The 12,384-nt window shown below is 52.3% G+C and overlaps 1 protein-coding gene across 3 annotated transcripts in view; it reads right to left on the reverse strand.

Annotated features, from left to right (window-relative positions):
* PITX2 (paired like homeodomain 2) overlaps positions 1 to 12,384 on the reverse strand; it is a 274,777-nt gene that overhangs the window by 258,033 nt on the left and 4,360 nt on the right. Inside the window, exons 2-4 of one of the 3 annotated variants that reach the window (XM_082389201.1) lie at positions 12,329 to 12,384; positions 11,724 to 11,861; positions 450 to 655 (exon numbers count right to left, since the gene is read on the reverse strand). In XM_082389201.1, the coding sequence (XP_082245327.1) occupies positions 450 to 655; positions 11,724 to 11,861; positions 12,329 to 12,374 (390 nt within the window). In that variant the 5' untranslated portion in view covers positions 12,375 to 12,384. Of the gene's footprint in view, positions 1 to 449; positions 656 to 1,510; positions 2,397 to 11,723; positions 11,862 to 12,328 lie in introns of those variants that run through there. The other 2 variants (XR_014243676.1, XM_082389202.1) reach the window with 2 other exon arrangements.

Consider the following 12,384-nt stretch of genomic DNA (forward strand, 5'->3'; position numbering starts at 1 on the left):
CGGGCTAGGCCTGGCGCGGAAGTTTTCCAGGGAGGGCAAACCCTTACGTGTCTCAGGCGGGTTTTCCTTGTTAAAGGCGCTCAGGTTGGAGCCTGTCCTCGGCTCCTGGCCTGGGAGGGATCTTATTAGCGCTCGTCTGGCGAATACAAGCCGGGAACACAATGCTCTGTGCAGGGGAATGCACGCGGCCGCGTTTGGGAGCGCGCGGTGTGTCGGGGCGTTGAGCTGGAGCCGCTCCCGGCGCCTGCGCCAGGCCCGCGGCCAGTCTCGGAAGAGGGAGCTGTAACCTCGCAACTGGGGCCGCCGTGAGAGGCCATCTGCCTTTGCAAAGGCACCCACCCGAGCCCTCCTGGACAGCCCTGCCTTCCACACGCTCTCCCGGGCTACAGGGCCGGCATCCCCGCAACGCCCTCCCCGCTAGCCCTCCCAGCCTCCGTGCGGGCTCCTACCCGGACTCGGGCTTCCGTAAGGTTGGTCCACACGGCGATTTCTTCGCGCGTGGACATGTCCGGGTAGCGGTTCCTCTGGAAAGTGGCCTCCAGTTCCTGCAGCTGCTGGCTGGTGAAGTGAGTCCGCTGCCGCCGCTGCCTCTTCTTCTTGGACGGGTCTTCGGCGCCCACGTCCTCATTCTTTCCCTGCTGGCTCTTATCTTTCTCTGAAAATGAAACACACAGCGGTCCCCGTCAGCATGCCCACCTGCTACCCGCGAACGCCAACTGGACCAGGCGGCAGAGGCCGGGGAAGAGCTGGGCTGCCTGGCGGGGGAGGAGGGTGTGGAGCGGCCGCTCCGGGCCAGGGAAAGCGCTGCGTCTGCGGGGTGTGCAGACGTGAGTGTGGGTGTGCGCGCCCCACCGCCTCTCCTCCCCCAGCGCCGCACGTTTTATTTACACGTTTATCTCACTGCGACGGCACAGTCATTTTTATAGCCTGTGCTTTCAAGTATATTTATAAGCTTCTGCGTGGACACACCAAATCTCCCGGGACACCCACACGCGCGCGTTTTACAGAACCCCCTCGTAAAAAGCTTAGATTTCGATGCGGTTTCGGAAGGCTAGGAAAAGTAGGCTTCGGGATTCGGCGAGGCACCCAAGTTCCTCTGCCCTTTAGGAAAACCGCCTGTTCTTCTGAGGCGTAGTTTCACAAATAGTTTTCTAACAAGTGGAGCTTCTTGGGAGCTGAAAGCCGAGAGCGGAACAGGGGCCGCATGGGGGCTGGGGGAGCGGCCTCTGAAGGTCCTCGAATGGAGATGCTGGGATTTTTGTGACCCAGAAAACAGAAAGGAGGCCAGGGTCGGCATAGGGAGGGCGGCAGAACTGCCCGCGTGAATCGCGCCACCCCAGCCGGGCAGTCCAGGCAGAGCGAAAGGGACGAGGGGTCAACACAACCCTGGCTCCGGAAGTTCTGGGGGGGAGCGGGCTGCAGGACCACTCCCACCACGCCTCCCCCAGGAGGGGCCGGCTTCCTCGGGGGAGAGAAGGGCCGAGCGGCGCGGGGCCACGCGGCGCCTTACCTGCGGCCTCGGGGCTGGAGGTGTCAGAGATGGTGTGCACCTCCAGCCTGTGCTTGGAAGAGTCCAGGGAGCGGGTCTGACCGGGAGCCAGGACCGAAGCCATGGCCAGCGGCTGGGGATGGTGACAGGAGGAGGACGAGGAGGCGGCCAACAGCTTGGTCCCTGCTGCTCGGGGCTCCAAGTGCAGCGGGCCTTTCATGCAGTTCATGGACGAAGGAGCGCGCCGCCCTACGAGTCCTGGGCTGCCGCCCGGCCGAAGCCCCGTCGCCGACGCCGCCTGCTTCGCTTCCCGCTCTAGGCGCGGAGTTTCCTCGCGGTGGCCGCCGCGGGCAGAGCAGGGAACACAACCCCGGCAAAGTCCTCGAGCCGAGCCGCCCCCGTCCCCTTCGGAAGGCTCAAGCGAAAGGGTCCGGCGGCCGAAGTCAGCGGGCCAAAGGAGACATGGGGATGTGGGTAGGAGAGCACGGTTCGGAGCGTCTTTGGGGAGCAGGCTTCCAAGCTCCAAAGCGAAACAAGAGTGGGCAAAGACCCCTTTCTTCCCTCCCTCCCTCCCTCCCTCAAGTACCCCTCCAATAAGGAAGGCTAACGCCGCCGTTTGCGCTCTGCCCGCCCCCCGCGCGGCAGCCCTGACAGCGAAGTGTCAAGAGTGACAGGGACAGGTAGCTGATATTAGATCTCCTGCGGCGGCGGCGGCGGCAGCGGCGCGGGCCTCCGGGCGCACCCTCCGCGGTGCGCACACGCACACTCCCTCGGGCGGTCGAGCTCGAGCCCGGCCTCGCCGCAGCTCAGGTCCCAGCACCCAGGCGAGCGACGGACCAGCTCTGCGGCTCCAAGCTTCCCTGTTGGCCTAACATCTTAAAACCAGAGGCGGGCTTCCTGGTGCCGAGACGTCACTCGGCCGCGGCCCTCCCCAACCCTCCCCGCCTCCTCCCAGACCCTTCGCCGGCTGGAGTGACGTGACTCCGCACCAATCAGGAGCCCCCGAGCCGCAACCGAGGGACAGTCCTGTCTGCACCTATCAGCTGTGCGGGGCCGGGCTAATACCTCGCTGTGCCCGCCGAGTCTACACCCGGCGGCTCCCGGGAATTCTGCTCCGGCCCGGCCAAAGACGATCCGGCTTTTAGTTCTGGTGGGGAGGTGGAAAGATGGGGCTGCGAGTAAAAGGCTCGTCAGAAAGAAGCGGAAAGATCGAAGGCTGAGAGGTATAAGGATCAACAAGACACCCAGCCACCCTCCCCTCCTTCCTTTTGTGTCTCACTACATTCATTTCCTACCGAGAGGTGTTTTTCTCCCCCGTATGGAGAGGAGACATGCTACTTAAAACCAGAAAAATTTCAGAACACCAACAAATCATCTCTCCGATCTTAAATTTTCCAAACAGCCTGTCAAGTGAATGCTGCGGAGCTAATCTGAAGAAGCTTTACTTTAATTGCAAAGAAGACAGAGCCAAGAGAGGCTAATAAATTAGAAATCGAGAAGCAAATGGATCCGTCAAAAGAAAATTACCTTGACTTTAAACGAACAACTGTTTGGTGGTTCACTCTGGATTTATACAAGAATAAAAAGTCGACTCAGATCACGTTCTCTGTAATGCTTATTAGTCCCCAGACAGAAAACACACAATAGACTAGAAACCCTAACCCAGCATTTTCAAAATGCTGAAAGCTTATCCATTCTACTTAACGTTGATTAAGACACATATCCTAGAGCTTTCAAATTCCTTATACACTGTTTTAAGCTCATCCTAACCCGAGAGAGCCACGCTTTAAATTCAACTCTCTTGTTTACTTTGTTACCAGATTCAAACCCATAAAGCCTGTAGAACCAACAACCTTGAGCTAATTATATATAAAATATGCTTTAATGAATTTCCATACAATTAAGAATGTTGCCAAATAACCAATTCCAAGGATAATTTTTAAGTCATTTTCTATTCCTAGGAGCTCCAGGCTGTCTTGAATTGTTGGAGTCCAAGCAGGCAGAGGCAGTAGGTTGTGGGCAAACGCCTAGGAGAACGTTCAGCAAGGAAAAGCAAAGCCTTGTTCATTTATTTAAAACAAAAGGAAAAAACACCTTTGGGGACATCTAAATCTTTACAGCTCTATTTCCAAAGAAATTAAAGAAAGAAATTCAAAGATATCATTCAAAATAATTTGTGAAAGTCCTTTTGTCCTCCGGCTTAGGTCAGCTGGAGAGCACAAACTAATCTCCCCTGGGTTTCTGCATTGACGATTGCTTTATTGTGGAGTTAGTGGTATCATCCCTGAATGTGTATTTGTTTGACATTACAGTCAATGATTTGCAACGCCAGTATGAGGTATCTTCAGAAAACTCCCTCCTTGTCCTTGTTCCCAAGATTGGGAAACTTTTCAGTCTGAGGCAGAGTGGACGAAGCAGACTACAAATATGTTTGTAACCTATGTGTCTCTCCTTTGCCCTGCTCCCGCCTCCCCCCCCCCCACCATATCTGCAACTCCTCCCCCATCTTAAACAAGCTTGAGAACAGTCCAAGAACCAAATGAGAATTCTTCAGTCTCTCCCCAAATTATCATCCCACTTTAAGAAGAATTTAGCTACAAGGAGGAACTTTCTTCATAGGAAGCTTTAAATCAGCATTTCTGGTTTTAACCTTTTATTCCAGTTAACCCCAGTCCATGCATACACACACCTGCTTAGAGCAGAACACATCCTCATGTGACAGGTCTGCATTAGCTGAGGCTCATACATCCACCTATATTAGGTCCTGAAATCTTATCATTAAATTATACATATTACATAAGCAGCCTGTTGGTAAAGAAGGTTAAATTAATTTACATTCTGCTCATTATCTGGTGTTTAAATGATGCATTTTATCCCTGAGATTTGGTGGAGAATCTCCTTCTCAGACCCCCCAGTGTTTCACCGAAGACAATGCTCTTACATTTGTAGTGGTTTTTAATCTGATAAGACCCTAATTTGCTTAAGTCTTTTAAATAAGGGTTTTAAATGTTTCTCACCATTTTCTTATTGAATTTCCTCTAATTCCCCCAAGACCATAAAGTATATGTGTAAAGTAAATATTTCCTCCCATTGCACTGCCAGCTGATGACCTATAAGTAAGTCAATATGAATCCAGCCCTTTTCTGCCCAATGTGTTTACTAATCATATTCTAGTATCTTCTCTTAAACCTCAGCATAGCTGCAATCCCCACAATACCATACGCTCAAGCCTTCATATCACAAAGAAACTCCATCACATCAAAGAATGAAAGATTCTCCTCCATAGTGAGCATATTTTTTTCCCTTGTCTCTTCAACATTCAAACCCTGGAGTTGCAATTTTTGGTGGAGGCTCTGAGTCGTTTTCAAAACTCCTTACTCAGGAGAGCTGAGAAGCTCCACAGAGCCATGTAGATTTCTAAGCCCATCTCTCATTAAACCCATGGAATTTTGATTCAAGCTCATTGGCTCTGTTGACTAACAGAACTTTCCTCAAGGCAAATACAGTATGAAGGACCTAAATCAGCCTCCAAAGTGGGTGAAAAATCCAAGGGCAAGTGACATCTCCTCATAGTGCCAAAGTGTGGAAATGCTGGTGATCAGTCTGAAAGCCTGAAAAGATAAGGAATCTTAAACTATATCGATCCATTGCAAAGTCAAGTGGAGAATAAAGAAAGACAAATTACTTGAAGAACTCTGGTTAAGCAAAAACGAAATCATATATACATATGCATATATCTATCTATAGATAGAAATACACATACATAATATATTCGCCCCCCCCAAAAAAACCCCAACTGAGACAGGGAGGTATTTCTTTGCATTTTTCTAGCCAGAGTTTCAACTCTCTCCTAATCTTCTAGTCACTTCACACACTCTGAGTTTGGGTGATACTCTTTCCAGCCCCAACAGGGTTCACTCCACCGGTGGTAGGAGTGCTCCAACATGAAAAGTCTAGATAAGGAAAAGCAAGTGTGTAGTGGGGAACGAAGAAACATTTTTCAGTTAAAACTCTAGTGGTGGTGGACAATTTTTAGATTTAATCTACAAAAAACCGGTGGGTGCAAATGTATAGGCAATACAGATGACAAAGGAGCTGGAAGTAAGGGAATCTTAGGTATTCTGTCAGTTCAGAACTACTGCTACCCGCCAGCCCCCCACTCCTCTTTGACTGGTCCTAGAAATTACTATGACTTCGGCCTCCATCACAGAAATTGTCAATTCAGAAAAAAAATCAGCATAGTCAGTTCAGGGAAGCTGGAGGTGCTGCACAGCTGCGGTGGGGAAAGGACAGGAAGCCCAGTGCGGGTTTGGGTTTTCCACTCAGAAGAAATCAGGGATCGTCTCAATCGGGTTTTCTTTCTTATTCTTTCAAAGAAAGACCCTTGAGGAGGGAAATGTGTGACACGGGGTCAGGCGTGTTTTGAGCTGGTATTTGCCACCGATTACCAGTCTTAAGGTCTTATTTAATTTCACACTCTTCAGGGTTAGTTGCACAAAGGCCCTCTGGCCATCGCGGCGAGATGGGTTGGGTAGCGCCGCCAAACTCTCGGCTGCGGCGGCCGGGATATGAACTGGGACCCAACCAAGTGACCCGTGACTTCTGGAAAAAAAAAAAAAATCTGTCCTCAAAGCTCACCTGGAAGATGGTTCAATTAGATGTCTCCTTGCGCTGTCAGGCCGTAGAGGGGTGGTAGTCTTGTTCCCGTCCAGGCCAGCTCAAGGACGAGACCCGCCCGGACTCAGGTCGGAGGCACGTGACAGGCGTGAGTGTGTGTATGCGCGAGCGTGCGGTGTTAGGCGCAGAGGTCAGAGGGAGACCTTGCACCTTGCCCGGAGAAGCGGCTCTGCCTCCCCTCCTTCCCCTGCCTGGCTTTTCTCTGCACGCAAATCCTCCTCCCACCACAGTCACGAAGCCGAAGCACCCAGAAATTAAAGGCTTTATTGTGGCTGATTTCCACCCACCCCCTCCCCATTCCCTAAATGGAATAAAAAAGTGCAGGTTTGTAAAAAGTGGCGGATTCTTTTCGGAATCAGAAGTCTGTAGAGATACTGAGCAACATCCACCCTCTTTGGGTCCCTGCAAATGGTACCCATATTTCCGTTCCCACACCATGGCTTCAGGTTTGGGATAGCTGGCTGGGTGGTTCTCTTCACTCCACACTGGCGGGTGGAGAGAGGAGCGAGAGATTCGAGGAGGCTCGGGGAGGTGGGAGGACTACTGCAATCACTAAACCCACGCGCTGTAATGCCTTTTCACATCAGCCTGGTAATGCTACAGGTTTATTAGGCGCTCATTTAATCGCCGAACTGCAACTAGTCGTGGAAAAGTAAAATAAAGAGAGCGGTATATTTGTGTATAGGGGTAAGAGAGAGATAGAGGAATGAGATAAACATCAACATCTAGGTCCAGAGAGATAGAAATGACAAGGGACTAACTAAAATTACTTAAAAAAAAAAAAAAGTGGATTGAAATGCTCCTCTTTCTCTTTTCTCTATTTTCCCTCTTCAGCTCATGTCCCGTCTCCCTTTCTATTTCTCTTGTTCCCCTTCTTTCTGTCTTCCCTTTCCCAGACATGCTGGTAGCTAACATTCAGCATTAGTTGTCATGGTGACCATAAATCACATAAATCCAAAAATACCCACCTATAATCTGAGATGAAGCTTTTATTTCCCTAGTGAAATAATATTTTAAAAGCTGTCAGCTGACACACACACAAAAAAGGAACCCACCTCATTGTCGTAACCCAAGTAATATATTACTTCTAAAGGTTTAAATTAAAATGTCAGCCTGTTAAAAACACGCTGGGAGAATCTTGGGCACTCTTCATGTCAGATCCTCACAATGAAGTTGACTGCATCACTCCTGATCTCTCTTTAACACATATACTAATTTTGCCTGCTCTCTCTCCTTCTATCCATTTCTTCCCTCCCTTCCCAACTACCTTAGTCCTCACAGAGTGTCTGCCTTAGGTTGTAAAAGAAAGGAGCGTCCATCAGGATCAGAAAGGAGCTCAATCCTTTGCCTGAGCCTTCTGAAGACCTTGTATGTTGGTCCTCTGTTATCAATCACTTCTCTAAATGAAAGATGGGTGTCTTGGGGTAAAAGGTGCTGGTCAGGGCCACAATGGGGGAGACTTTCTAGAGGAATGGAGAAGAGAGAAAAGCAGAGGGAAGGACTGGTGGGGGAAAGACGGAGTAGTGGAGAATTGAGCTGGGCGGCCAGGTTCTGTGATTAAGTCTAGCCCAGGAAAGGCATGTATAGTCTCCCACTCTTGCCTTTTTCTCCTGAGAGGAAACTTTCCCATTTGAAGACACTGAGCGGGGGGTGGGAGAAAGGAGGGTGGCGGCCGCAGTTGGGCCTTTTGTCTTCTACCTTGGGCTTGTTGTCTTCTGCCTATCTTTGGATTACAGGGTATTCGCCTAGATGAAGAGCCATTAATTACCCATTCAGTCAATATTAGGAAGACGACAAAGCTTTTTACATAGGATTAAGAAGACATCAGATTGTTCCATTAGTATATTCCTGCTCACGAATAAGCTTTCGTTATACATTTCCTTCTCCCCCGAGTCGCTCTAACAACTGCTGCATATATTAACAGCGGGCGGTGCGGGATGACAGCCGAGCCAGCCTTGAGAAACTTTGAGCGCGCCCCGCGTCAGTACCGAGGGAAGCGACCTGTAAAGACTACTGTGCTGGCGGGCATCCGCTGGGACTGACTACTTTTGGACAATTTCCCCTCTTGGGAGGAAAAAAACCCCACACAGAAAGGAGAGGCAGCTTCTACCGATAAGCTGCAGATTTGGCGTGGGGTGGGGTGTGGGTAGAAAAAAAATGTAATTCTCCCCTTCCCCAGCTCCGCGCTTCCGGAGACCTCACGCCTCTGCGGCACGCCCCGGTCCCCTGCCCCCTCTTCGCACTAAGAGCCCTCCACCCTTCTAAACAACCCCCTTCTTTCTGACCACGCTCAGGCCCGAGGGCCGCCCCCCGCAGCACCATTCTGCCTTTTGCTAGAGGTGGTCTGGGCTGCTTTCGCGGTGCTCCTTGTGATCACGCATTAAAGTTGCTCTGTAACGGCGAAGGGAAACCAGGTGATTTGTTTTGGGAGGCGGGGGGGGGGATACATTAGGAATCCACGGTGTATGTGCTCCGCAAGCATTTGGGGATTGAGTGAACAGGGCTCTGCGGCCGCCAAGGCGGGGCGGGGGGGCGGTTATCGCGGGTGCTCTGAAGAAGAGGGGCACCCGGCTGCTGCCGCTGGAGACGGTGTGTGTCGCGGCGGGGCCTTGGAGTCCCTGTCCCTAGGGAAGGAAGTCTGCGCCCAGTTTCAGCCCAACTGCTCTGCCAAAACGATTTGAAAATTAATGGCATCGCTGGGGGAGGCCCGGCGTATGTACCCGCCCCAGGTCCGGTCGCGAAGCCAGGCGCGGGGACCGAGAGGCGGCAGCTCGGTCGATTACAGCTCTGAATCCAGAGCCACGGCCCCGAAACTTTAAAGGTATTGACAGGGGAGGATCATTCCATCCTCTTCCCGAAGGCGAAGACAACTTTTTGAGTTTCTCCAAACGGAGCCCCTTTCGGGACCCCCAAAGCGAGGAAAAGCCAGGACCTCTGTTCTAGGGGGATGTTCTAAGCGGGCCTTTGCCCCTTCTGTCTGGGGGATGCTGTTTAACTTGTCAACTCTTCCTCTCTTCACCTGCCATACCTAGCCACCCCTCTCTCCACCCTCTCTCAAACCCCTGGCTTTAGGGGGTCTTCAGCCTACTCCCTGCCCCCTCCCGTTTCGGGGTTCTAGCCAGGCTGTGGGTATCAAGGGGATGGGGACTCGCTTGCGATGGGACGCAGAGGCCGGGCCTCCCAGAGGTCGACACTGTCCACTCTGAAAACGTTTTCAGCCTTCAACGAGGACACCGTGTTTTGGGGGGATGAGGAAGAATAGTGCCAATAATAGAATAGCATGGCCCTTTTCTAAAATCGCATGTCATTGTAAACACTTTTCTTTTTAAAAGCAAATAAAAACTATAAAAAAGTTAAGGAGAAAAAATCATTTCTTTCTTTTTCTTTCTTTCTTTCTTTCTTTCCTTCTTTCCTTCTTTTCTTTTCTTTCTTTCTCTTTCTTTCTTTCGCAGGCTGTCGCTAGGAGTTTGCATATTCCATAAGTTAATTTACTTATATTCAGTAAAGGGGACTCTGGCAACCTTTCTTCTATGGCTTTGCCCACTCGTGTGTGACATTTTTGGTCTAACCCCATTCCCTAAAAGCCAATAAAATCAAGATTTTCAGCATTTTTCCTATCACGTGTCTCTTCTTAATTAATGGCATTACACATGTTTGGGCAGCAATTTTCCTCTTCGGTCCAAAAAGTAGAAAACAGACTATTAGCTGTGTGGGGAAGAGCCTATCCTTGCACTAAAATAATCCGGGCCTGAACATAATGGTTAAGAAAACAATCGTTTGTTATTTCTAGCTCTTTATTTGTTTACTAATTACCAAAAGCGAACGCCCAGGAGCGCCTGCCTGGACGGTGAGAGGAGCAGACAGGACTCGCCGGCTCTCCGCCGCCTCTTGCCCACCTAGGAAGCCCCCATCCCACCTCAGGCTTCCCCTCCAAGGGGTCCTAAGCTCTTGTGGAAGCCACCTGTCCTCAGAAACCATTCCTGGGGTCAAGAAAACACTGGGTTGGGGTTGGGGTGGGAGGAGACATTTTGCATCTCTCGGCTCCCAGCGCTGCGAGAAATGTCAACCTCGGCTGGGCCGCGGCCGGCCCGCGCTGTGCGAAGCGAGATTGGGGAGCTCCCCTAGCCTGGCCGGAGCCGGCGCTGAACACGCACAAAGCATTTTCCCCGGGAGTCATCGCTGCTCTTGATTTTTAACCATATCCCAAACATACTCTGGTGTAATAATTTATTTTTACGACCGATTATCAAACAGAAGAAGAATTTAACACAATCTTAATGACAGAAATCACCCGACGTTATCTCTACATGGCCCCATTTAACCCCATGGGGTTAATCCCGGACAAGTGAGCGTTTAACTGGCCCAGCAGGAGGACTTAGCGATATTGCGCAGTGTCGAGGCCGCTGTGCTCCACACCACTTTAGACGTTTTATTCCAACAAATGATGCTTTTCTCTCAGATTCACTGGGAAGCCCAGTGCGGGGCTTTTGTTTTCTTCTCGGTAATACGGTTTGTTTACTTGGCGGGGGTCCCAATTCGCTCCCCTCTAGCACACATTACATTTGTATCCTTACACTTTAATCCGGAAAGAGGGGGTTAGGGGCCGAGGACTGTGAGGGCTTTATCTCCTCACGTTATCAAAGGTCAACAACCTCCTAAGGATAGGCACTTATTTATTAAGGGGCCTGGAAAACACGGAGAAGAGACGAACGGTAAATTTGAGTTTTTCATGTATTCCAAAGGAAAGGTTGTCCTCTCATCCCCTCTCTGTCTCTCTGTCTCTGTCTCTCTCTGTCTCTCTCTCTCTCTCACACACACACCTAAAAGACACGTTTCAATTCAACAAGATCTGTGCGTAGGAGACGTTTTAAGTTTTACACAAGCCTGCACACTTTGAGCAGCAATATCCCTTGCCTCGGCCAGAGTGAAACCAATCAACCACACCACCAAAACCCGAGATCCCGCAACCAGCACAACAGGTAGGTTCGTGTCGACAGGGGCACCCACTCCATTCCACCCTCGGCCGCTGCGCGCAGTTGCTGCCCTCAGGCTCTGCAGGGCTGCTGTCAGCTCCTCCACCTCGCCGCCGGGGCGAACCTACGCCAGCCCGAGCCTCGCGTGCTGGCCTTCCGCGGTAAACCCCGCGCCCACAAGCCTGGGAGGGGCGCGGCCAAGGGCCGTCGGTACGGGGTGGGCCCTGCCGCTGCTGCATGCAGTGGGACGTGGTGAGCGACAGAGGTCGCTGTTGGACCACTTTTCCACGCCAGCTAGCGGCACAGAGAGGTAGGTTGGGGGTGTGCGCAGATCAGGCCACACATCAGGAGATCATCAGGAGAGAGCGAGAGGGAGAGGGAGAGGTGATGGGTCTCAGGAGTGCAGTATAATTTGGGGAAAGGAATTAACGTTCCTTGCACGGCTGCTTCCCGTCCCAACCAGAGGCCAATTTCCGAGCAGGCGCGCCCAGTCTGGCGGCCTCGCCTGCGTGCGCCTCACCCGAGCCCCAGAGGACCGGAGGCTGGTGCCCAGCGCGCGGCCTGCGCCTCGTTCTCGACCTTACCATTGGCGCCGGGATGCTGCCTCGGGAAGAGCTTGCTGCTGGCCGCCTCTTTCCGGCTCTCGGGAGAGTCCGTGAACTCGACCTTTTTGATTTCGGAGTCTTTGGGGAAGAGGCATTCAACGGCCGCCGGCTGCACGCCTGGGCCACGCGCGCCCGCCCCACGTGCCGGGAGAGAGACGGCCCGGATGGCGGCGGAAAGTAGCGGCGGTCGAGGAGGGTGGGAGAGGGAGGCAGGACGGAGGAGAAAGAGGGACAAAGAGCAAAGACCCAGTTAGAGGAAAGAGCGGAGGACACTCCCGTCTCCCGGACCCTCTGGCAACCCGGCGCAGGGCGGCGTTCTCTCTCCGCGCCTCCCCGGCTGTCAGCAGCTCCCGCCGGGAGGCGGAGGCCCGGGGCTTCGACACGCGGCGACAGGCTCCCTCCCTATCCACAACCCCCCACCGGGAGAGGCCACCGGCGTCCTGGTTCTGATTTCCTTCCTGCTCTGGCCGGCCCCTCCGGGAAGCGCCCCTCGCGCGGCCTCGCCACGGGATCAGTGCCCTCTCGCCGCCCTCGCGTGTCGCGGTCTCCCGTCGGGTGACCCTGGCGGAAGAAACGACTCTTACCTAATTGCACACACGCCGACACTAGTTTTCGGCAGTTGGTCTCCATTCCCCGTTAT

The sequence above is a fragment of the Balaenoptera borealis genome (assembly GCF_965194805.1).
Source record: "Balaenoptera borealis genome assembly, chromosome: 4".
Classification (NCBI taxonomy): domain Eukaryota; kingdom Metazoa; phylum Chordata; class Mammalia; order Artiodactyla; family Balaenopteridae; genus Balaenoptera; species Balaenoptera borealis.